The sequence below is a fragment of the Cheilinus undulatus genome, linkage group 7 (genome assembly GCF_018320785.1).
Source record: "Cheilinus undulatus linkage group 7, ASM1832078v1, whole genome shotgun sequence".
NCBI lineage: Eukaryota > Metazoa > Chordata > Actinopteri > Labriformes > Labridae > Cheilinus > Cheilinus undulatus.
This window is the reverse complement of record NC_054871.1, coordinates 42514581-42541795: the sequence shown is the minus strand read 5'-3', so window position 1 is coordinate 42541795 and position 27215 is coordinate 42514581. Positions and strand designations below refer to the sequence as shown.

At 38.5% G+C, this 27215-nt stretch overlaps 1 protein-coding gene across 1 annotated transcript in view; it reads left to right on the top strand.

Annotated features, from left to right (window-relative positions):
• The window catches only part of si:ch211-51h4.2, a 104946-nt gene extending 81431 nt beyond the window's left edge, over positions 1 to 23515 (top strand). Inside the window, exons 12-14 of the mRNA XM_041790470.1 lie at positions 2434 to 2583; positions 19455 to 19497; positions 23439 to 23515. Of these exons, the coding sequence (XP_041646404.1) occupies positions 2434 to 2583; positions 19455 to 19497; positions 23439 to 23453 (208 nt within the window). The 3' untranslated portion in view covers positions 23454 to 23515. The remainder of the gene's footprint in view (positions 1 to 2433; positions 2584 to 19454; positions 19498 to 23438) is intronic.
• Positions 23516 to 27215: the final 3700 nt, after the last annotated feature.

Below are 27215 nucleotides of genomic sequence, written 5' to 3'. Positions count from 1 at the left end.
AATGTGCAGTTGTGTACAAGTTGTTTTTCCTGCTAATTATTGTGAGTTTCACTGCTAAGTATTGAAATAACAGTGAAACAGAGGACCACATCACAGGATCTCCCTCTCTCTCTCCATCCTTTTTGAGCTATTCAGGCCTTCTCCATAATAATCTGCATGTTAAAGCACGCACAATTTGACACAGCATTGCGTGATGACAGAACAGACTGCCATTGGTTGACAGCCCCTCACAAAGCAACAATATGGCTGTTAGCATTCTTTCGCATTCAAGCTAGCGGCAATAAATGATCAAAAATTGATTAAAATTGCGTGAAAGAAGAATGATGTTGGATTCACTGGTGTGGATTTAATCTTTTTAGTCCCCAAAATGTCATCTGAGCTCCAGGCTCTCAGGAAAAGCTTCTGTATATTCTATGAAGGCATGGATAGCATCATTTGAACGGCACAACCACTAGATTGAAGAGGGGAAAAACCTTTGCTGCAGTAGTGGGTCTTTTGTTTGGTTCTTCTTCGCTGCTCTAAAAACAGTAGCTTAAGGATGGGGTGTTTTCAAGCACAATAAAGACTTGTTTTGTGTTCTATAATGCTAACATTTAGCATGGCTAAATGAAGCCAAATCTAATGTTAAACAAAGCAGCATAGGATTAATTTATAAATATGTGTCCTTGCTGATACTAATACCTGCATTTTTAGTGGTATCGGACGTATTCCCAAGATCGGTATTGAAGTCGGAACAACTCTACTGCCAGTACTGATAATTCACTTTTATAGTTAATGTCTGCCTATACCGTTATCATGCCAATAATATGATCTTTGCAAAACGGTAATGATCTCTTATCACAGAAGAATGATACCAGCAAATTATTGCCATTGAGAGGCATGTTGTCTTCATAGAATCGTTTCATAGAAAAATACACAGAGCCTTTTGAGTTGGTCATACTCTATCATAAACATCCATTTTGTGCTTTCAGATCCCTAGGGACTGTACTTAGTACATGCATCAACACAGTGCATGAGGATTACGTCTTCAGTGACAACCTGCAATCAGAACTCACTTGCCTGCCTCTTGTGCAAGCAGTTGCTGATGCATTTCAATGTAATTTTTCACCAATGAGTGGCAGCATTGTTCACAAGGCCCTTGAGAGTGCTTCATCAGGCCAATGACCACGAGCCATAATGCTTCAATTGGCAGCCCCTACTGGCAGTATAATAAGAACTTTGAGTGGCCAAGCTAGAAAAGTGCTTCTCAAGCTTAAGTCTATCATACATTTATGGAGAATGTTGACTGCAAATCAGTGACTCATGTTGATAAATCTGTCTTTGCCCTTTTTCTCTATTATTCATAAACAAACAATAGCAGATGCTCTTGGAAATGTCCATGAAATCCATTAGGGATGAAATGCAGGCCTAAGCTGTTAAAACTGTACTAAGAATCTACCAGCAGACATTTTAAGTCTAATGTATTTTTTCTAAATTGAATTTACTTGTGAAGTTCAAAGCCCTCTGAGGTGTTAACCTACCAGACTCACAGCACTGCGAGCACGCCTATACATAATGCATAAGAGAAGGGATGCCAGTGTCAAGTATGTCAAAAGGAAACTAGAACAGAAGGTGTCTGTGGTGTTGGATTGAGTACATAAACAAAACAAACAGGTGGGTGAGAACAGTGCAGCTGCAGCAGTGTTAGGGTTTGAATGTCATCAACATGAGAGAGAGAAACTGTTGAGCCTTTTCTGATTCTTTGCTCAACCAGAACTAAGGACATGCTCCATTTAAGCTTAGCATCGCAGATAAAAGTCTAATTAATTCATGATGGTGTTCTTGGGGGACATTTGATGCAGCAAGTCTCTGTTTCCCTGTCAGGCTGGAGGGGAATCTCAGTCTCAAAAGGGGAAGAAGTGAAACATTACCTGGTATATCATGCCTTCAAAATAGTGTACAATCTCGTAAAGTCTCAGAATTACCAAAGAGATCCTGGTAGAACTAAAAACGCCAAAGGATGTCTTGTTTTCTAGTTAAGGATCTTGCCTCAGTGTCTGCAGTGAAAAACACCATCCCATTTTCTTGAAAGGTGACATGCGATAACCTGTTTGCACCTTTTAATCTCTGTGCCATACTTTGGACAAAATACATTAAAGCAACAGAGGAGGCTTTTCATCTTATACAAACCAGTTCTTAAGCCTTTCTCAGAATGGTCTGTTTGAGCAACTGTTGATCATGTAATTTGTTTTTGAATGTGAAGTTGAGATTTAATCATCTTATGCTGATCTGTTTTTCTTTAAAGGAGTTTGTAACCATCCTTGCCACCATTTAATCACAAAAAGTGTAAATGCAGATGTGTATTTGCAGTGTCTTCACTCTCATAATTATTGCCTTATCTGCACAGTCCTATTTCCTATCAGGCTCATAACTTTTCCTGATTATGTGTTTCAGGTGCTGGGCAGTGCTGGAAATCGTCCCCCAGACGTCATTACCTGAGAGGAGGATGGCAGCTGAGACGACCCCTCAGCCTCAAGCTAGCAGCTTACCTGGTCCTCAATCCTCGATTTCTCCTCTAACGTACTCCAACATCTCTCTAGAAGAGTGAGTCTTTACGATGCATGACTTCTTTTATTATTGAATGTCACAAGCCTTTGTATGCAGCCTGTCATTCTTTACTGTTGTAACATTTTCTCTGTCACTAAGGTCTTTGCATGCCCTCCAGGGGATGTTTTGTTGATGGTAGGTCAAGATATGTTTCAAAAGAAGTGAGATGAATGAGGATTTATCACATTCATATTATTTACCCTTCTAAGTTAAAGGGTTGTAGTCAAGAATCAACCAAAAATCAGCCCGGCCAGTACTGGGTAGATTGCCAGTTATCTCTATCAGTGTTATATTTTCACTAATAATATTAAGTTATTTAACAATACACTGCTTTGACTGAATGCTGCAGGTTCTAGCCAATAAATACTGCAGTCTGACGTGCACAGAGAGACAGAGCAAGTAGAGTAGCAGAGTCTCATAGCGGAGTTTGTTGTGTCGTTACAGTAATGCAGAGGCTATATAATGTTCAAATTTTACAAGCCTCCATGCTGAAGTTCAAAAAACACCACAAAACTGCCAGCATGTCCTGAAGCTCTTTCTGGTTGTTGTAGAGTAGGGGAAGACTGATTGTCAGCCTGGTTGATTATTGATGCTGATATTTGTCATTTAGCAGATAATCAATATTGGCATTGTATTATCCCGATAATCCGCCAAAATCATAGACTACATTCTGTGATATATCTGTATATTTTATGCAACAATGCCAAGAGAATCTCAACCCTTTTAAGCACAATGACGTTACAGACATCTGATTTTTCAGGACAACCTGGAGTATCCTAATATGTGTGCTGCAAAGATGTCAGATGAATGTATCAAAAGCTGTATGACCAGAAAAACCAAGTCAAAGGAAAAGATTGAAATTGAATCTTAATTAACTTTATACAAGTCAAACCCATAAAAACAATGACCAAGCCCATTATTTAGGCCATAGAGAACTATCAGACAGATAACTGTCTTGTCTCTTTATTATCCTTGGCTGGCCCTGATTGGTCGCTATCACCAAGAAAACTCCAGAAGTTTAAGCATCGTGATGGAGGACAGCTGGCAAGACTACTAAGTTTTGTATCATAAAGTAATATATAGTCACATAAGTATGGATTTAGATGATCAATTAGTTAGGTGATCTGCGAGGTTCAGTGTTAAGCTTCATAATGAGATAAACCTTTACTATCTTCAGCGATGAACGTATAAATAAATCAGTTGAACAATATATTGTGCTCAAATGCAGATTTTACTCTTTTCATACTCAGTATTTTTTGTTTGATATAACTGTATTTACTTTGGCTTATTGAATCCAAGACTTAAACTTGCATCCAAATATTTTTAGTACACATAAGAACATTTGTACTACTGGCCAATACAGACGTACATGAACTGTTAAAGGTGTGCAGTTCTGAGAGATAAAAACTCACCTTCATTTCTGCTCTACATTCATCTATACCAATTCAAAATCTAAATTTGGACATAAATTGGTTCCAAATAACAGTCTTATGAATTACTAATAATCTGTATCGGTACTGGTCCTAAAAAACTACTAGGCTGACTCCTGGTTGTAGTAGTAGCAGGTTTTAAAGTAGGGCTGTTTACCTTAGCGCAATAACGCTTATGATTAATCTAGAAACCGTAATGAATTAAAATAATACTGCTATGAAATAGTTTGACTGCAACTTCCTCTTGTAGTTCTCCAGCGTGTATTTTTATGTGCCTGGGGGTGAACAAGTAAAAGTGATGAGTGATTGGACGGCCTGAGGTCTGCTTAACAGCAAATTTAGATTTAAAAAGCTGCAGAATGGAAGTTCAGATAAAACCAAAGTTGTGTGTGAGCAAAAACACTAAGATCAACAAGCCGTCCTGTCAAACTACACTGGTTGAGTGCAGCAGACCTGGATTTGTCAACAAAACGACAACTAAGCTAAATAGTACAATCAAAATGTTTAACCAAAGACAGCGTACCATCAACAGCGTTGAAGATGAGGGGCTACAAGGCATGCAGTTATTTTGTTCTTGATGTGTTTGTCTGTTCATTAAGTTTGCAGTTTATAGATAGTAATGCTTAGCAATTTAAGATATGCTAATTTAAAAACCATTACAACTAAACAGGGATGTTAGGTAAGTTTAAAAACTGTATTTTACCATAATTATACTTATTTAATCTCCAACAAAAATGCAAATAAATGGCAGTATTTTCATTGCAGTGTTAATTTTGGCAGTTATTTTAAATCGAGTCTTAGTTTTAGTCTTTAAATGAAATGCATTTTAGTTTTATTCACATTTTAGTCATTTCTATACTTTTAGTTTTAGTCTAGTTTTAGTCGATGAAAACTCAGAAACATTTTAGTCTAGTTTTAGTCCAAAAAAGTCCTCACATTTTAGTCTTTACTTTTAGTCCAAGCCTTGCCTAAGGCCAGCAACACACTACAGGATTTTAAGCTGATTCAAGGCAAGATTTGCTTCCCCCAACAATCGTGGGGGCGTACCCCGAGAGGAGCCTCGTCACAAACAACTATTTGTCTGAATAATCCTCATGTGTGTGATGTCAACACGGTTGTTTTACTGCTTTCAAATCACATCGTAGCCTCCAAAATTCCAAATCATGAATATCAAACATGTTTGATATTTACGATTCTAGGTTGTAGTGCCACTGGCGGAGTACCCACAGCAACCAATGATAGCGAAGAGACGGGTAGCGTCACAGCCGGATCATACGTACTTTAGTTTTTAGATTTTTGCTGCATCTGTAACGCATGCCAGGGCAGCCTGTTGTGGCGAGACAGCAAGACGGTATCGACAGACATCCGTGTCTTTTTTTTGTGATCACGCGAGGTCGTAGGCAGGTCGGCCAGGTGTGTGGACTCCAGTGATCTGACAATCTGGCTGAGTCGTCTAGTGTGTGTGTTCCAAGGATTAAAGATGAAAAATCTTTGGAAATTGTCCTGAAGTCTGTGGTCTCTTACAGTTTTGAAATTGTTTCAGAGTAAAAAAAAATCAAAAAACCAAAAAACCAAATCATGGTAGTGGGCCCTATGCACTCTGCCAAACCGGGGGTCCCTGCTTTCTACAGCTGAGAGGCAGAATAGCTACAGCTATGTTGTTTTTTTGACAAATTTAGCCATAGTGGGGAAGTATCATGGATTTGTATGTCCAACAAAGACTACATTACGCTTTAGTCTAGTTTTAGTCATCTTGACGAAAACTAAACTTACTGTTTTTCAGGTTTAGTCAACACAGATCTATTTTTGTTAGTCTTAGTGTAGTTTTTGTCATGGAAAAAAAGGCTGTTGACGAACATTTTTAATCATAGTTTTAGTTGATGAAATTACCACTGTTTCAATGTATGATTAATCATGATAAAAAACAGCGTAGTTATGTGATTAATCATTTTTTAACTATAACCAGCATTAATTTGAACAAAAAAATTAGTTCTTAGTTTTCACGTGATGTTGCAAGTAGGTAACCTTGCAAAGCAGATGGATACACCCGTTTCTTTGTTTTTCACTGGCGAATCCATCTTGCAAAGCTCCCATTTGAACCATTTGAGGCCGGTTAGAAAGTGACAGGACCAATCAGCGATGAGGGGCAGTACTTTCAGGCACGGCAGAGTCGTGACGTAAACAAGCAGCAGCAAGAGGCCGGTGCAATTATGGCGGAAGAGCATAGCGTGGATGCTGATAAAGCATCATTTTTATCAGAACTTGACGACATTTCTTTGTTAAAAGAAGAACAAAGAACAGCAGTGAGCTGTTTTCTTTTCAAAAACGACAAAAGTGGAGTACTTACAGTACATGTCTACAGTCACCATTTTTTGCGTTACTCCTCGGTAACTGCGCACACACAGCTCGATAGCGGCTACATCACGTGTTTTGGTGTTCTTATTGGCCTGTAGAGATGTGACAGACAGAACGTTCATCCAATCACACTCCGAGTTTTTTTCAAAGCCTCTGCCTTTTTCCAAACGTTTCCTATTGAAGCTTTCCCAGATGGATGTGTGAACACATCCATCTGGCGTGTCAGGTTAGCAAGTAGGGAACATGGTATTGGAATGCAGTACCATGATGAAGCACAATACTGTTCCTGATACTCATCCTAACACTAAATACTGCCCTGAAACCATATTATGCACCGTCAAAAGACATCCTAATACATACTGTAAGTCCAAAAGGGAAATTCAGTTTAATTTTGTTAAATATCATGGTTAATAAATAAGAACAATTTCATCTATTGCATTTTTTTAAAGCAGAGAAGAAAATTGTCTGAAATTGTTGGTTGGGGTTGGTTTGGAAAATCTGACATTTTAGGCCATACTTCCCAGCTCTAATCTGTGTACAGAAATATAAAATAGATGTTCAGAACCAAGCATTGCTGTTAAGTGATACAGCTAAAGAGGATAATGCTCAAGAGGCCCATCGGTGGTTGTGAACAAACCCTCATCAACCCACCGAAGTTTGCTTCAGCAAACACAGCTGCAAAGCATCCAGGGATTTTTGTTTGTAGAAATCCACAAAACCTTTAAAACAGTTCTCCATCCTCTTTCACCATTTGCATTTTCTGTCACACACGAGTGGGCAGATGTTAACCAGAATCCTCAGCTGAAATTTATTTCAGAACTATTAAACTACTCATGAAAAAATTGAAGTTGAAAGTTTGTTTCTGACCTTGTAACAACAGTATGAAATAAGTCTACCCACACAATATGCTTCTCGTCAGCAGTTGTGGTAGATCATTAGATTTCAGAGTTTTCTAAACCTCCTGGCCGTTAATGCCTGACAGTTCCTTCTTGACCTTGGAGACCTCAGATGACAAGGAGATCTCAGCTACCCACTCACTTGTTGATAAGTTTTAAATTGTTGTGAAGGATCAGGAGGCTGACTCAGTAGATAGAGTGCCGGGAGTATTAATGGTTATATTCTTAACGCTAGAGCTCCAAAAAACAAGACCGAAGCACAGCGGCTATTCCAATCTGCCGTCTGTTATCTTAGAAAGAATGACAGTGTCAGAAAACTTTCATTGACATCAGCTCAGTCTCTAAATGATCCTGCAGGCGTGGATCTTTTTTGGGCTATTACTTTGTCCCCCCTCATTCTGAGACCATAAAACAGCACTGTGTTGTCATTTGCGGTACTAAATTAGCTTCTTGTCATCATATGCTATTCCATTGATGCCCAAAAAGGTGACTTTGATGATACATCAGCAGTGAATAGCGCGGATGTGCACAATTAACAGCTCTTGTTCTGAATATGTAATTATTTCACAGCATCTTAGACTCTAATAGCTCCCTGGCTCATGCCTTCCCTTTCCATTAAATTCTCCTTCATTCCGCTGATTTGCAGGACAGCCATTTCTCATTTTGATTGCTTGGCATGAATTTTTATTTCTGTGTTATTCCTTCTCCCCTACCGATCACTGCTCATTGTTCATCTCTTTAAAAAGCACAGCTCCTATGACCCACATGGCTGAGACAACCTTAGTGACAGGTACTCGCTCCTCCATGCATGGCTCCCATAGACCAACAGTGCCCCCATGTGGAATTTTTTGAATTGTTTCCCAAAAAAACATCTGTTTGAGTACATAGTTTTTTCACCACTTCAAATCCCAATCCTCTGACCTTGTACTCCTCATCTGTTGAGTCTTTTAGAGCAGCTATGTGCAGTTAAAGCCATGCCAGGATGAAGAGGGTAATCATAGATGAAGTGCCCATGTGTTCTGTCACTAGGGTCAGATACAAGGGTTTGCTTTTAGACACTTTGCACTTCTCTAAACACTTGGGATTTTTGTTGAGTGTTACTCTTTGGATACTGTAAAATGATAGGAGGGAGCAGTCTTACATCAGCCCAACAGAGTAGTATTACATCCCAAACAGTTTAATAACTTGCCAAAATACAGGAACAAAAGATATCTGGAGGACTTTGCCCACATGTTGCTGAATTTAGGCGTATATGTGAGGTTTTTTTAATGGTGTAACAGTACGCTTTCATAGAAACTGTCCATACCAAGCAATAAAGCTGGTGATCATCTTAAACAGTGTTCACCAACCTTATCTGACTAAAGATCCACAATGAGGTTAGCACAGAAACCAAGATCTATCTGCAGGAGGGGGAAACAATCAATCAATCTTTATTTGTGGTGCAAGTTAACAAAATTTTTTCTGAAGACACTTTACAAAGACGGCAGGACTAGCTTGTGGATAGTCTATCAAATGGAGAAAAAGGGAAGTAATGAAACACATTATCAAAGGATTTCATTTTCAGTTTTACACCCATTTAGACCTAAGGCTGACTTTAAAAAAACTCTGAAACTGAAGTGTTTTTTAATCACAAACTCCAAAAAGCAGAGGTGTTTTTTTTTTTTTTTCAAAACCAAACAGAATTTCTGGGTTTACTAAAAACTTTTTCCTAGCCTCATTGATAATCAGAAACCTGACCAAAAAAAAAAAAAAAACATTTAAAGCTGTAACCCATGTGGCTTTAACCATGAATAAATGCCTTTGTCCCTACTAGAGGTGCACAATATGGATATAAATCACATTACTGACTGGAACACTGAATTTTATCTTTTTCCTTCTTTTTCATTCCGATTTTTAAAGCTAATTTCTACGTTACTGACCAAAAACAAACTTATTTAGAACAGTATCCAGACCTCCTTTCACTTTTTTCAATTATCTTATGTTGCAGCCTGATACAAAAGCAAAAGAATATCATTTTTATTCTCATTAATCTACACTCAGTACCTCATAATGACAAAAATATGAGTTTTAGAAATGTTTGCAAATTGAAAAAAAACCCCTGAAATATCAAATTACTGTTTAGACCCTTTGAGAGAGTCAACACTATTTGTGTAAATAACATCCTGAATGTACTTGTCATTTAGATGTAATTACCTATTTCCTCTAATAAGGACCAGGAGTTAAGTTGTGGCTGGGCCCCACATTACAGTGGTGCACACAAACAAAATTGGGCTGGCCCTGCTTTATAGACTGGTGTATAGAGCTCACCAGTGCCCGCCGACCTTTCCGATGGAGCTGGTTCCAGAAGTATTTCACCATCCAAATTTCCCATAGACATGTAGCTATATCCCGAGATGTGAATTTTCGAGTATCTTATGATTTGATTTGATTTCGATTATGGAGGTCATGATTCAACTCAGAATCAATTTTCAATTTGAACATATTCTTGGCTCACAACACATACACTATTTCTTATAAAGAGGTGATTATTCCAGCATCTTCTTCAGGCTGCTGTGCACCAAGGAGCTGTAAATTATTATTAGACGTTAAAAAGCATAGTAAAATGTGTTCAAGATGATACATTTTGGTGTATTTGTGGTGTTTTTATCATCTCGTTCTAATAATATAAATAAAACCTCAAACAAAGATGACATTATTTTCTTGCTTGAATTGCAAAATAATTTGATGAGAATAAAATGTGAGGGCTTCAACAGGAAATGAATTTATCAGAACCTTTATAGTGGAAAAATATTAATGAGATTAAATATTTCCCTGCTGATGATGTTATCAGAGAGCAGGTCTTATGTTTGAACAGGTGACAGTGTCAACTGATGACTTTCCAGCAGAAAACATTGTTAAAACACTGGACATTTTTCTGTTGTGTCTAATATATGCACAGAAGATATGAATTTAATTAAGAATTAAAGAAAAGGGCTCTTTATGTTTTCCATTAACCCAGATGTATAGTAATAAGTAAACATGGCCTATCATAAACTGTTACACTGGTCTTTGACTTGAAACAGACAATAGATCCTGGTACATTTATAGTCCGTGCCAGTCAGCAGTTCTTGGCTGTTGTTCAACTTATTTACATGATGTGAACTCCAGCATATGAGCTGTTCCTGAAGTAGTCTACATTATTATAGTCTAGCACACTTAGCGTACATTACAGGCTTTCTCTTACCTGGGATTGTAGTGAGTCTTAAAAGTTTCCTTCTTATGTAGGTAGTGCCTCTGTATGTGACACAACCATGAAAACATGACTGAAGCTAAGAACTAGCGCTGCTAATGCTAACAGCGCAGTCAACTGAACATACTCCTCCTAAGCATCTATGTGCTAGTCTAGTTGGAGAGGGTGGGTGGAGGAAAATACCGATTGCCAGTTCTTATGTTAACTCAGAGAATAACCCTTGTGTATTTCACTTTGATTTGTTTCATAGAAAATAGTAAATTTGGTAGTTGTAAATTCTGGCAGTCAGCTGACACCACTTACAGCCTAATTACCCATCTGTCACAATTTACTTTACTTTGGAAATTTTCCCCAAACTGTGAGCATGCTAATACAGATCTCAATATGCTTGTTCCTTTGAGTAGTGGAGTATTTTCTCATCCAAGGTAGTGCAGACTTAAATTAAAGTGAAATACGGTGACTGACAAAAGTAAAAGAATATGAATGCTGACAGTGGGAGGATGCATGATTCATCCTTTTTTCAGTATTTGGATGTATGTGGCTGTAACCAACATCAAACACTTAAAAAATGTTGTCAGAAATGCCATTCATCACAAAGTCTGAGCCTTATTTGTTCCAGTTATGGCAGGAGACATCAACAAATCTAGTCTGATGAGAGGATCAAGGCTAAGGCAGATCAAATGAAACTTTCAGTGTCTTTCACACAGACACAGAGGAATTTGTTATAGAAACTCAGCTCACTCTTATGAATGTGTTTAAGTATACTAGAAGAAAAAAGAAAGAAATTTAAACAATAATTTAGAGACTTAACGTCATATTTTAATAGTCAGTGTATTCACTTTTTAATAATGGAAATACTTTTGGCCAGAACAGCTGTGTCAGTACCAATAAGAATTGTCAAGCCACCATTAATTGATTGTTGTTGAAGGCACCCTTTGCATTTTGAATAATTTGACTGAGAGGGCTTTAACATTTCAACATCTTTATCTATCTAGACTGTAGTAAACCTCAGAAAGAAAACATCTATCTGACCCATTTCAAACCCATTTGTTTAGAACTGACTGGCATAAAAACAGACAGCTAGGGGTGCTGCAATGCAAAGGAATGGACTGCTTTCATTCACTGACAGATTGGAGATAGTTCCACATACACATCAAGTGTACCAACTGGAGTTTCCACTTGACTTTTTTGTCTTCAGCCAAAATTACCAGCAGTCCTCAGGAACTCTGGCCATCCCCCCTACTTCCCAGTTGGGATGGTGTTCTTATAACCTTGCAAAGCAGATGGATCCGCCTGTTTCCATGTTTCTCACTGGCGAATCCATCTTGCAAAGCTCCTGGCTGAACTGTTTTGGGCCCGGTTAGAAAGTGACAGGACCAGTCAGCAACGAGGGGCAGTGCTTTTGGGCGCAGCAGAGTCATGATGTAAGCCGCAGAGACAGGAAGCCAGTGCAGATATGGCGGAAGAGCTAAGCATGGATGCTGCTAAAGCGCCAGTTTTATCAGAACTTGACGACATTTCTTTGTTAAAAGAAGAACAAAGAACAGCAGTGAGTTGTTTTCTTTTCAAAAACGACAAAAGTCGTGTACTGACACGTCTACAGTTGCCATGATTCGCGTTATGCAGTTCTATATGGAGTTTATTCCTCGATAGCGGCTACATCACATGTTTTGTTGCTCTTATTGGCCCGTAAAGATGTGACAAACAGAACGTTCATCCAATCACCCGCCGAGGATTTTTTCAAAGCCTCTGCCCTTTCCCAAACGCTGTCTATGAGTAGTTTACCAGATGGATGTGTGAAACACATCCATCTGGTGTGCTGGGTTATTGTTCTTAGGCTTGCCTCCAAATGTAACAATGTTCATTGTGGCTAAACAGTTCACTTTTAGTTTCATCTGACACTCTCTGCCTACATTGCTGCTATCTAGTGGAAGATCCACCTAAAACCTAAAAATATCTACCAGTAACTTGAATCATAGTCATATTTGACCAACTAGTGGTACTGAACGCTGGGAAATTCTGGTACCATAAATTAAAAGTACAGAAAAATACAGCAATTTCGGTATACTGTGCAACATTAGTGCAGTTAAACCAAGGTGATTGTTTGATTCTACCTGACATTTTTAACATAATACAAAGCAGGGCACTGAGAGAGAATATTTCATTTTAATGCTGTTCATGACAAAATATCACAATTTATCCTTGTCAGTTTTATATGTAATAATGTCATGAATCATAATTTTCAGTTATTGGCCATTCTACCATCCTGTGTATTTTTTAAATCAATATAAACTGCAGCTCTGTTACCATAGAGATCATTCTCAGTATTTTTCAGTGTCCATTCTCCAACTATTATCCTAGCAGATGTTTAAAACATAACCAAGAATCTCTGCATCAGACACACTCAAACCACCCAGGAAAGAAGCAAAGACGGAGAAGAAGCTAAACACATAACAGCAGGACAACAGAGATAAGAAAACATGGCATCAAGACAAATAAGTCATCTTCTCACTGAAGTGGAGAAAGTGAATCAAGATCTCAGGAAAATGAGCCCAGAGGACAGAAGAAAAGAGCTTCGGAAACAGACATTTAGAGAGCTGAGAACAGTGGAAACGGAGCGTCTAGCAAAAGCTGAGCTGGAAGAAATGGGAAAGCGCAGGAGAGAGCGAGAAGAAACTGAAAGATTGCAAAGAGAGAAGGAGAGGATTGAGCAGGAGAGGAGGAGGCAGGAGGCCAAACACAGGGAAGAGGAAGAGAGGAAGGCTTTGGAGAAACAGAAAAAGGATCAACTGGAGAACAAGAGGCTCCACTGGTAGACAGTGGTGACGGTGACGGAGGAGCTCACCGCAAAGTGTTCGTCCTCCATGCTGAAAAGCCAGCAGAGAGGAAGAAAACCTCTGTCTAACAACTGGGCTGGAGAGCAGAGAGCAGACAGTGATGAAACTGACCTCCACCCAACTGGCTACACAGACCCCCCCACCAATTGAAAGCGACAGGCTTGAGTATAAAAGTATGCATATTTTCTTTTTTGTTTCAAAAATCAAGTTATTTTCTTGAAGTTATTGATAAAGTTACTTATCTTTAACTTTATTTTAAATCACCAGAAACACCCAAATCTATCAAGTCCCTGCTTTGGCTGACAGAAACTGGGACTTGAATCCTGGTTGGAGGGGTTCATGGATCAGATGGAGAGGAAGAGGGAGACTCGCAGGCTTAAAGTAGAGGAGGAGTAAAGTGGACTGCCTTTAAAGAGAGACAGCACCCATTGTCAGACCAGTTCGACATCTATACTGGAGGCTACAGCAGGTCTAGAAACCACATCCTCAAGAAAGTCATCTTACATTAATGTTATAAATAAACTGCTCTTTGAATTTTCTGAGTGGAACTTGAGCTTTACTGAAATAGATTTGTCAGTATATTGACCACACGGGAGGAAGTCGGTGTGTTTCCTTTGAGAGGACAGTCATTGTGCAGCAATGCTATACAGTTACAAAGACAGTTTGTCAAGTCCCAAAAGCTGTTTTTTTTTTTTGGAAATGTCACAACAGTTTGTTTTTTTTTTAATTAAACTTCAGCACGTTACACACTCCTGTCTCCTCCATCAGCTGCGCAGGTAAACAGGTGCTATGCTAGCTTAAACATGAGAAATTCAAGACTGCAGTGGCTCAATTTCTTTGTGGTAAAAATATAAATATATATTCAGTAGTAGAAGACTAAGCTAGCAAAGCATTTTTGTGTCCACACAGGTGCATCTCAGTATTTTAGAATATCATGGAAAATTTCAGTGGTTCAATTCAAAAAGTGAAACTCATTTTTTATATGAGTTCATTACAGATTAAAAAATTGGGGTGTTTATTTCTTTCAATTCTGATGACCAAGGCTTACACCTAATAAAAAAAGAAAACAATTTAGTCTCTCAAATAATTAAAATATTACACAAGACCAATGAAAAAGGATTTTTAATACAGAGATGTAGGCCTTCTGAAAAGTGTGTGCATTTACATGCACTCTATTCTTGGTTGGGGCTCCTTTTGCATGAATTACTGCATCATGTGGTGTGGCATGGAGGCGATCAGCCTGTGGCACTGCTGAGGTGTTATGAAAGCACAGGTTGCTTAGCAGCCTTCAGGTTGTCTGTATTGTTGAGTGTGGTGTCTCTCATCTTCCTCTTAACATTTACCCAGAGATTCTCTACAGCAGCGGTTCTCAACTGGTGGGTCAGGACCCAAAAGTCGATCATGGAGCAGTTTTCAGTGGGTCGCTAATGTGTGTCTAGAAAAAAATGGTGGCAAAACTCAATGAAAAAGATGCAACTATACCGTTTATTCTACTCTGTTTGTGATAATGGGTAAATTTGAATGTTTTATCAATGTTTCAACTCACATACTTCTTTTTCCTGCAATAAAAGAGCAATTTTTTTACCATGTTAATGATGTAATTTTTCAAGATCCCTGGACAACTGGCTAAAATTTACACATTACCATGGGGAAAAGGGGGTGTAAAACATATCAGTTTTGTCCTGTCTCTTGTTCCTGTCATAAATTCTATTCCATCCAGTGGAAAATTTTTATTTACCAAACATGCATTGTTGAAAATCCTTGGAAATTTGGGTCACACTTTGTCGGCAAAGTGTGGGTCCTGAGGCTAGACCAGTTGAGAACCACTGCTCTACAAGGTTCCAGCAAGTGTTCTGACCAGTGAAGCACAGGAATATTGTGGTCATTTAAACAGCTTTTGGTACTTTTAACCATGTGGGCAGGTACCAAATACTACTGGAAAATGAAATCAGTATTTCCATAAAGCTTGTCAGCAGAAGGAAGCATGAAGTGCACCACTTGTGCATGTTTTTCTACCATACTTTTTTCTTCCACTCAGCTTTCTGTGAGCATCTTTACATCTATATATCTATATAACTATATATTTGCTTGGATGAAGAACTCTGTGAGCAGCCAGCTTCTTTAGCAATAACCTTCTGTGGCTTTCCCTCCTTATGGAGTTGTTATTGAGATGCACCTCTATGTGCCATGAAATTACTCTGCCATGTACATGTTGCATCTTTTTAAATAGGAATTGGTGCATGGCTCATGTAGGAGGCAGACAGCCTAACGTCACACATTATCATGACGGTAAAGACTCAAAAAAATTGGAATTCATGAAAAAGTAGGGGGCTGACAGACTGTGAGAAGGGACAGACAGAAAGCACCATGATCTGCGACTGTCTCTGTACGGCACAGTCCCTCTATCATGACAGATTGATTGTACAGTCACTTAGAAAATAAATAACTATATAAAACACTCTCTAAGTATTTATTTATTTAAGCATCTAAAAATCCCCACTGAACCAGCAGTTACATAATAAAACCACTACATTTCCTCAGTGCCCAGCTGCCTTTAGAATGAAGTTTCCAACTCCTTTAGTTGGCCTGCAAAGTATCACAGCAAGAAACAAACTAATGAAACCTACAGCACTTTACAACAGCAGCAGACAAATGACCAAAATTAGAGTTTAAAAAGGAAACACTGATTCATAGGTGTAAGCCCTGACCTGGCATGTGTTTTACAACCATTTGTGCCTCATTTAATATTTAGACAATATTTTTCCTGTTGTAGCATTCTTGCATCTCCCCAGGAGATCCTGTGCAGGCTGGGAGCTGGCCAGCTAGCAGAGACACAGACAGAGCCAGGCTTTACTTCATGGACTCTTAATGAAGATTCATTAATGCAGTAATAGTGCTGTTATAATGCTCCTTCTATGCACTAGGTTGTAAGCCTTATGAATAAAGGGACTGTTCATTTTTTTATCACTCAGCTTCTCTCTGATTGGTCAACAGTGAAAAGACAGTTTATTGGATAAATGTAGAGGGGCATTTAGCCAAATGTCAAGCTAAAACAAAGTATGTGTCAACTTTTAAGCTACAGTCAAACATCTTTCGTCTAATATTACTGATTGAAAAAACTTTGCTGTTCACATAATGGGTTATCTTTTTTAATTATTTCTTAAAAAATTGAAATATGGTCTGAGGCCTCCAGAACACTTAATTTGTTATCTTTAAACCATTTCTGTGTAGCTTTCAATGGATGCTTTGGGTCATTGTCTTGCTGAAAAAATACTGTTTTCCTAAGCTGTAGTGCACTTTTGATTGTCCTCCAGGATTTTTCTTGTATTTTGTCACATTCATTTTACCCTCTACATTTACAAGGCTTTCAGTGCAGACTGCTGAGAAGCATCCCCACAGCATGATGCTGCCACCACTGTGCTTCACAGTAGGGACGGAGTGTCTGTGGTGATGTGCAGTGTTTGGTGTCTGCCAACACAGCATCTTGTCTGATGGCCCAAAACTTCAATTTTGGTCCCATCAGACCAAAGAACTTTCTTCTACTTGGCCATCTCACATGCCTTTGGTGAACTCTCCTCAAGATTTAATCTGAGTTTTCTTCAGCAGTGGCTTCCTCTTTGCCATTCTCCCATAAAGCTTTGACTGTTGATGAACCCAAGCAACAGTTGTATGCAGAGCCTCTCCCATCTCAGCTGCTGAAGCTTGTAACTCCTTCAGAGTAGTCATAGGTGTCTTGGTGACCTGATCTAGGCAGATTCACATGTGCCATATTCTTTCCATTTCTAGCTAATGCATTTAACTGAACTCCAGGAGATGTTCGGTGCCTTGGATTTTTTTTTTTTCCCTAAAACTTTTCAAAAACCTTTTCTCACAGTTGCTTGGAGTGTTATTTTGTCTTCATGGTGTAATGGTAGCCAGGAATACTGATTAACTTGACCTTCCAGACAGAGGTGTCTATACTACAATCACCTGAGACACATCCACTGCACTCATGTGATTCCCATTTTAATTATTGTGAAACTACTAGCACAAATTGAATTGACCTCTGTTGAATTAAGTCAGTCACTTTAAAGGGGTTGATTATTTATGCAGCCAGTTATTTTACCTCACGTATTTTCGTTTGATTGAAATTACTTTGTAGAAATCTGTTTTCACTTTGACATCAGAGGTTTATATGTTTTTTTTTTCCTTTTCAAAAAAGCCTCATTACTTTGCCCATGATTGATTTATAAAATAATGAAAAGGACTAAACATCCAAGGGGATCAAAACTTTTATAGGCCCTGCCTGAGGTGTGCAAGCATCAGCATCAAAATCTGCTTTATTACACTGACTTCCAGTTGTAGTATACACTAGTATCTAGTAGTATCTAGTACAGCTTGCAAGGGATGCAATGCAATGTGGCGCAATATTTTGTCCCTGTCTGCCCCGTTTCTTTCTTTCCTGTCTGTTGCGTGCACTGGCATTGACAAGGAAAGAGATGACAGGACACCAGGAGTGTGTTTTTAGCATGTTCTACAGAATGGGGATAGTGTTATCCATGATTGAAATGCACAGTGTTATATTATGAAAAGAAAAAAACATTCTTGTCATGGTAAAATTAATATACTGCATTAATAGATTTTAAGTATTTCAACAAAGAAGTTTCTGAAATGTCCCTTTATTGATATTTCTGTCAGGTTTACTAATGTGGAAAAATAAGAACACTCTGTAAACAACAAAAAAAAATCTTTGTGTGCAAGACAAACCAAATACTTACAAGGACAGTCGGCACACAAAAGGTCCTTGTAGTATCTTTAATTCTGCTGACATCGATGCTGATGAAGGCTGATTGCTGAAAGTTGCTTGTTGTGATCTATTCTCTGCTGCCCTGCCCAGAGTTAGAGATGCTATAAGGACATGTTGTTTGCTGACAGTTCAGTCTTTAATGTTTATTGCAGCAGCTGAGCATAGTTTGTCTGTGGTGTCTTGGCCCCGATCTTATCCTTGCAGGTTTTTGCAGATTAATCTTACATGCAGATTTTTTGAGGAGTACGTGAAGAAACCCTCAGTTAGAGCCTACAGGCGTAGGCTGGGGTGATGATGGAACTGAAAGTGAGAGCACAGTAAAATGGCAGAGCAGATGGAGGGACCAGAGACCTTGCAGAATGCATGGATTGCATATCTGGAGGATGTTTGTCAGGTGATTTTGTATAATGACGCATATCAAAATAAAATCAGGGTAGCTTGAGTATTCTGCCTGAACTAGTTGCTAGCTCCATGAATGTCATTTTATGTCACCAACAGCACTTTTCTGAATCTCTCACCTCAAAGAACCCATCCTGAAATTAAAATAAGCATATTTTCAATGATTTCACAATGGAATTTATGAAAGACGTCCACACAGCTCAGTGATAGTTCATGCAGGACACAGTAGTCATATGCCCAGCCATGATCAGCTTGCAGCCAGCTCATATTCAGATCCATGCCAATGCTTTTGAACTAATTTTATTGTATTCAGTGCACATTGTCATTTATGTGTCTATAAGTATGGAGGTTTTGAGCTACGCAATCCCTGGAAAGTCAAATCATGCTGCTCGACTAACCAGCAGAACAAGTAAAACTGTATATTTATTTTGCAATAAAATGGTCAAATGTATGAGGACAGTATTCCTGACTGAAATTGTGTTGTTGTGTTGATGTTGTTCTTCCTCAGCCATTCTGGCTATAATGTGTGTTCTGCTTTGAAATTGAATTCTTTGTGTGACAAAAACATGAAAACCATGTTAAAAGATTTTGGACTGCATTTATCTTAAGATCTGATGCAGTACACTTTATTTTTTCCTTGGAGAAAATTTTAAAAAACAAACAGTTCATATGTAATAAAGCACAACATGTACATTGCATACTACCCATATTGCTGTATTGTCAAGCTGGTATGGGTTAAGGTACACCAAAGCTGTTGAACATTAGACTTTGCTTTGGTAAAGGTTAGCTTTGCTCACTGACACTTCACAGTAATTTTTGAAGGGGCATAGATCATGTTCCTGCGCTCTGCTAACCTTTTTAACTTTGCATGTTTATGTCAGAAAAAAACTAACTTTTCTTTTGGGTTTTGGGGGGGTTTTTTTTTGGTCTTTTCAGGTCTGAGAAAGCAGGAGAGATTGCAACCATCCCTCTGACGCGGGTAAAACTGTGCATTCCTATATATTTCTGTATATATGCCTTCCATTGTGCTCACATGTTGCCTGTCAAGTCAGGCAGTTTTTTAATCAGTAAACATTTTGAGCTTCATCTTAATGTTTCATGAGTATCAAGGTAGTCCTCTATAGTAAGACTAGGGAGTATTAATTTAATCTCCAATGACAACGCCACACTGTCTCGTTAAACCATAAAGTGTTCATTAAAATGGACATAGCATCAGCTGTCTGGGAATGAAGCCAGAATATTCACAATAGTTCACAAAACCTGCCTCCTCACTGATAACAGACTGGCAGAGCTTGGCACTCATCTGTTAAACATTTATTATCCGTGTTCAGTTTTTATTCATTTTAACATTTACATTATTTAAAAAAAATATTATTAAACTTGTAACCGCCAGTAAATGTTGTTCCTACCAACATTTTTTTTCATCAGGCGAGACATGAAACTAAGTGAAGAATAATTTTTTTTGTATATTTCGATAAAAGAGAAATGGGCAATGTCTTGGAAATTAGACTCCATTGTGATGTCTACATGTACTCAAAATACTGGGGCTGACGGCAGAATAGGATACCCCCCTTATGAAGTCTGGTTGGTGGTCATGAGAGATGCAGGATCAGATGAGGAGTAGACTCCTGAGGAGCTGGTACAGTGCACCTATGAGATTGCTTGTAAGAGGAGATGGAAGTATACAGAATAAGATTAGCAGATTTGTGAAGACCTTTACAAGATGTTGGTGAGCTAGAATGGAGGTGGCTGGGGTGGAGAAGGATTGCACCGTTCACTCTGAAATGATACACTGTGGAAGAGAGGGCGACAGATATAAAATATGATAGCTGCATGATGATTGGTCAACTGAAGTTGTGGCAGAATCTGATTAGCAGACCTGTAGTCAAGCAAAGAAAAACTTGGTTGACTGAAATTACACCCACACACCACAATCGATTGGTCATTTAGGTAACAGGAAAAAAAAGACGGTGAGAAAACCTTTCCTTTATCTCAAAATCAGTTTGATCCGTTACAGGTTTTCTACTGCATCTTTCTGGTAATTTATATGATCTTAATAATCAACATAACAGGCTTCATGAGGCATTTTTTATGTTTTTTATTCTCATTATGTTGTATAAAAATAACAGCTGACTCAGAGACGATAAGTTTGCACCTTCCTTTTATCATATTATTGCTGTGATCCCGACACATGAACTATTTAGCATCATAGCCTAAAAATATCCTCAGATCATTGTTTCTCTCTGCTGCTCTCTTTCTGTCTATAACACTAACGCTGACGTGTACGTTTTAACAAAATGATAAAGGGACTTAATACTTGTATTTGCTGACAGGTGAATTGAATAAGCCGCAGTAGCTGAAGCTTTGGCATAGGATAGATGAGACAACCAGCAGCACTACTTCAATACATCTTAGTGTCGAGTTTAAGATGTGATGTTTCCAAGTTTTATAAAACATAACTACTGTGAAGCAATCAGAAAATAACATTCTGCATCACTTTGTGTGCAAGATTGCCCAGCGCTGGATTCGCTCCTCTCTCTTCTGCTCTGCATCTCTCAATCAGTCAGCTTCCTACTCCCGCCGTTTTATTCATAACTACCATAAACTTCTGTAAAACAAACATATGTTTATGATAGCTAAGATTTTACAGCAAGGAGGCACAGGTGATGGTTAGGTTATGCTCATTTACAGAAGCTAAAGTCTTCCAACTGGACAGTCTTTATTTAGAGAGGTAAGTCCCATTGAGATCAGAGATTTCTTTTCTAGGGAGATTTGACCAAAAACGGCAGCAACCCACGTACACCAGCCAATACACCTGAACACATACAGTGCACATTAAATGGTTTTAACAGTAATCAACCATCACTAAAACAGTGACATCCCTAGTCTTCACTAGAGTTTAAAAATGTAGAGTCACCAAGTTTTGCTGTTTAACTCGGTCTGCAGATTGTTTCTTAGTAAAAGGTGCAGAGAACCATAAAGCCTTCTTTACCAACTCAGTTTGGACTTTATGGAAAACAAATTGCGCAAAAGATCAACGATCACAAGTTGTGTAATCCATCATAAAAAAGATAAGATAATCCGGAATTATGCCATGAATGGCTTTGTAAATGAAGACATACAAATTTCTAAGACAAAAGTGCTTAAAAAAGCACACTCTCCTACATTCTCCACTACCACTATCAAAATAAAGATAAACAGATGATGAAAGATGGCGTCGAGGATGAAGATACAGAGCAGGATCTTGGTAGAAAAGGTCTAACCCTTAAAGCTACTATGAGGACTTTATGCTGGTTATGAAACAGACAGAAACATATACTGATGTCTCTTTAGGACCTTGTGATTCTGGTATGATGAGTGATGGAAATAAAGTGAGTGGAAAATAATTAAACTCTAGGAGTTTTAACAGCAAGAGTGAGCAAGAGTGAGTATTTTTATATGAAAAACCATTATGAAGGCCAACTAGATTGGGAAGATTTAAAAGCCAGAGCAGCTAATGTCAAATCAAGTGTTATTTCTGCAAATTTTGTTGGATTTGTTTTTAACATTGAAGCTACACACTGAGCTGTCATGTTTGACTAAGAACACATCTTTCTGAAACCACCTTGAAGAAGTACAAAAGTGCCTTATTCCCTGTCGTGTCCTCATTTTCAACATCCGCCAACATCCATCACCCTCCCCACCAACCCATGTAGATTATTAATGAACGTTACAGGGCCTACTCCTGGGTGGCCGAGCTGATCCAGGTGTTTATAGCCATCAGCGTCACCGTGTCCTTCCTGGTGATGGGCTCGGCCATGAAACACACCAGTAAGTTTACTCCTACTTCAATGTCAACCTGTTAGTTTGTCTTTTATAATTCTGTCCCATTTATGCTGCATCTCTAACATTGCCTCTATTGTACAAGTAAGGAATTTAGTAGTGTAAGTAACCATGCAAACCCCAAAGTCACAAGCCCTTTTATTCCTATAGAGAACAGAATTTAGATGAAATAGCTGAGCTGTACGTGAATGTTCTTACTTGCAGACTTGATACAAAGATGCACCTAATGATTTTTAAATATTAACAGATTTAAAAATGTAGATCACTGACACAGGAACAGATTTCCTCCAGTTCTAAACATTATAATCCAGTTCTAAGCATTATAATAGGCACAGATGACCTAGCGGTTTGGTGACACCCCATGTACATGGACAGCCTTGGTTCAAGTCTGGCCTGTGGTTCTTTCACCACGTCATTCCCCACTCTCATGATTATTTTGTGCTCTATCCACTGTCCTAACCCTCTTATCAAGGCAGAAAGTCCCAAAAAATAAATCTTTAAAACGATAAAAAACCTTTAGAATTTTCTGAGCGCATGCACACAACCATTTGCTGAGACCACAGGACCTCTCACGATTTCACAGCGGTGAGTCTACAGACATGAGATCTCACAGAAACTCACGTGATCAAATGTGGCTTCAGAGAAAAAGAAGTCTTGAGGATGATAGCTTGATCAATGTAGTTAACAGGCTGTCCTGTTTTGATATGATTTTTTTTCCTAGAAAGAGGGAATATGGGGGAATTTGTTTTTTTTTTGCTGTTAAACAGAGCAGGGAAATTTTAACACAGCTTTTCCAAACGTCGGAATGAATCCTCATTACATCAAAAACAGCCTTATGGAGGATTGCCTTTAAATATTTTAGATATTTGATATTCTCTTGTTGTTAATGCACATTAAGAAAACCCCCTGGGTCAATAGCTACTCAGCAGACATCTGAGTAACCTTTAAATTAATTAATTTTTACTTTTACTGGAGTGGATTTGTAGACCAGTACTTTAACTTTTACCTTAGTGAATGTTAACCAAAGAAAGGGTACTTCTACTTGAGCACAATAGTCTTGTACTCTTTCACCTAACTAAAGGCTGGTTTGTATTTCAGTTGATGGTCTGGTGAGTTCGTTGTGGAGCAGCAGACTGGAGTGGCTGTCTAAAGCCTGGGAGCGAAACCTGCCCAACAAACATCACATCTGTTCAGCCAGAAGGTGGGTGCTCAAAGTGCAGAGAGGAGAGTCAGATTAAACTGTTCAGTTCAAAAGGCTCATCTTTGTGACAAGATGTCATCAAAGCAGTTCATGCTCTCACAAAAGAAGGGAGGCGTCTGAAAAGATGAACACTGGGAGCAAACCTATTAATGTGAGAAAAAGAGGGTATGCATTTGACTTCACAGGCTGCATTTCCAGCTGCTGAGTGGCCAAAAGTTCAGACTGGTGACAGAAACCGGTAGAGAGTTAACAGCAAGCGTTTATTTTAGCTGTTAAGTGTAATAACTGTTTCTTGAAGATGTTCCCCATAGTCCGTATATAACTTTGTTGTTTGATCAATTTTTACTTGTAATTTTGAAATTTATATTTGCATTCTAAGCCGTAAAAGTGGTTCATTAGACATGTTTGTGGTTTTCTCATTAAAAATGTAAAACTTTATCCTACTTTGATTTTGTTTTTTTTTTGTGTGTGTGAATTTAGGTCCGATGTGTTAGTATAGTATTTCAAAATGAAAAAATAACTGTAAAATCATACATGTGTGGTTGTGCTGAAAAAGAAAATGGTACCAAACAAGGCAAGGTAAAAAGTTTTTTTTTTTTTGGTGAAATACAGAGGTAAAATAAAAAGTAGTCAAAAAAATTATACCCTTGACCAGAGGGTCAAAGACAACAAAATGTTCATAGACAAAGTCTCTTTTTTTTGTACTCAAAGTGTACAATGCATTTAATTTCACCCCCAGGACACTTACTCTAAATGGCTCAAATTGGAGTTAAAAGTTTGTTAGAATAATCATGTTCTGCTGAACATCGCCAAACAATTTTTTGATAAAGATGGAGTCTTGGCAAATCTAAAAGCAGAATAGGTCTTTTTTCCTACTCTAATAAAATTTCATTACATTCCAGGTCTTTTTTTAATCTCCATGAGCATAATTAATAGTTGAGCTTTATCAACGGCCCAGACTCATTAACTCTAAAGTGCCAGTTATTTTGCATTTGTAGCAAAATTGCCTGTCACTTTCTGTTTTTCATAAAACAAAAATAATTTTTATCCTGGTACATGGTCTTCCTTCTGTTTTCCAAAACTCATTTGTTTGTTTTGAAGTGGAAAGTAAATTGCAAAAAGCTCTGAAAGCCGTGGTGAGTCCTTGAGCAAAGTTTATACTAAAAATGTATTTTCAAAACCTCCAAAGCCACTTTTGAAACTTCCAGTCATTTCTATGTGGATCAAGCAATGCTGCAGCCAAATTTCTCTGCTGACTTTTTCTTTTCATTTTCCTTTGCTATGACAGTATCTTTGTCAAATATGTTTTTTTTTTTTTTTTAGCTGAAACACTCTTCAGATGTTAATTTTTCATGTTTGTCTTCTGTCTTTCTGGCAGCATGGCTAAAGGTTTCGTGTCACTGCTCGCGTTCATGGTCATCTTTATCGTGTCGGTGTGTGACCCCAGGGTAAATCATAAAAACACACTCACACTCTATTTTAGAGGAAACAAAAGATTCATGATATTGAAGACTTCTACCAGTCATTTGTGTTTTTCATCCTTCCTCAGGGCTTTGTTGTCATGTTGGATAAAGTTGTGTCCTTCTCCCTCAACACTGAGGTTGGCCTGTTTGTCTTCATCATGCTGAGAGAATCCAGAGAAGACAGATTCCAGTGAGTTCTGATACATCCTGCGTAGAGAAATGCAAGCTTTACCAGCCAGCACATAAATATTTAACTGAATTTAGCTGACAGAGTGCTGAAAACTTCCGTTTGGATGTGTATTATTATGTTATCAGAGCTACCCTTGGTAAATGGTGCCACAGTGCAGATAAAGAAAAAAAACATGTTTAAATGACCCGCATCTGCTCTTTCTTTAGCCCCTAGCATCTTTTGCTTGAAACATGACGAATATGACCTTAGATTTTTTATAACGCTGTCTACTCTTTTGATACTTCGATCATTAAAATATGGAGATTGTTTCTTATCCTACCTCGAACCAAAAAGTATCTAGTATCTAAAATGTTGGTGGAATTACGCTGTTACATGTTATCGAATAAAGCGTAATAGATTTTCTGACATATTGTGTTGACTTTCGTCTTGTTTTTGTAGACACATCGGTGTCCCTCTGCCTGTAGGCGACTGTGTCTTTAGCCTCAGCTGGCTGCTCCCCACCTACTTCCTGTTTGCAGTCACCTATGACGTCCTGCAGACTCTGTCCGACGTGGCTCATTACCTGCATTTCTTCAGCCACAGTGAGGAAGCTCACTACCACAATCTGACTGAGAGTTTAACAGCAGCCAATCTCTCCATCCTGCTCTGATTCCGGAGACGAGACGGACCAGGAGGAGTTTAATTTGCCAAAAACCTGAATGTTAGAAAGTGCTTTTATATTACATTCATCAAGCTCTTCATACAATATAAACATTTTAAGCAGAAGCATTGTTGCTTTTGATGCCAACTGGACTTTTCTGTTGTTTTTGCACTTTAACATGACAATTTTTTTATTTTTTTCTCTTTGACTTCAGTGGCCAGCCTGTTAGTAATGCAAACTGTGCTGTTGTTCTGTTTCTTTTTTACACTAAGGATGTTTGAACTAGATACTTTGGGCTTTGGATATACAGTGCAAATACATTTAAACATGTTTTTCCAGAACAATCCACTGCAGTTTTAAGAAACACACAAAATAAGGTCAAAAACGGTCATTTGCATGTCATGCAAGAGCCTGAAACACATTTACACACCCAGGCAAATTGTTGGCACTCTTCCATTAAAGAAAGAAAAACCCACAATGGTCACTGAAATTAATTTCAACTGAAAAAGTTATCAAATTTACTGAAAATTATTGGTGAAAATCAGACATTATTTTTGACTTGCGGTTCAACTGAATCATTTTAAAAAACAAACTAATGAAACTGTCCTGAACAAAAATAATGGTACCCTTAACTTAATATTGTGTTGCACAACCTTTTGAGGCATTCTCTGCAATAAAGTGAGTTCTGTAACTCTCGATGAGACTTCTGCACCTGTCCACAGGTATTCTGGCCCACTCCTCGTGAGCAAACTGCTCCAGCCGTCTCAGGTTTGAAGGGTGCCTTCTCCAGACTGCATGTTTCAGCTCCTTCCACAGATGTTTTAATAGGATTTAGATCAGGGCTCATAGAAGGCCACTTCAGAATAGTCCAGTGTTTTGTTCTCAGCCATTCTTGGCTGTTTTTAGCTGTGTTTTGGATCATTATCCTGTTGGACGATCCATTACCTGTGACTGAGACCAAGCTTTCTGACACTGGGCAGCACATTTGGCTCCAAAACGCCTTGATAGTCTTGAGATTTCATTGTACCCTGAATAGATTCAAGACCCCCTGTGCCAGATGCAGCAAAGCAGCCCCAGCACATAACCAAGCCTCCTCCATAGTTCACAGTAGCTTCGATGTTCTCCCCCTAGGATGCTTCATTTTTGCATCTGTGAACATGGAGCTGATGTGGCTTGCCAGGAAGTTCCAGTTTTGTTTTGTCCCTCCAAAGGACATTCTCCCAGAAGCTTTGTGACTTGACAATATGAATTTTGGCAAACTCCAGTCTTACTTTATTATGACTTGCTCTCAACAGCAGAGTTCTCCTCAGTCGTCTCCCATTAAGTCCACTTTGGCTCAAGCAGCAAAGGATGGTGTGTTCTGACACTGATGTACCTTGAC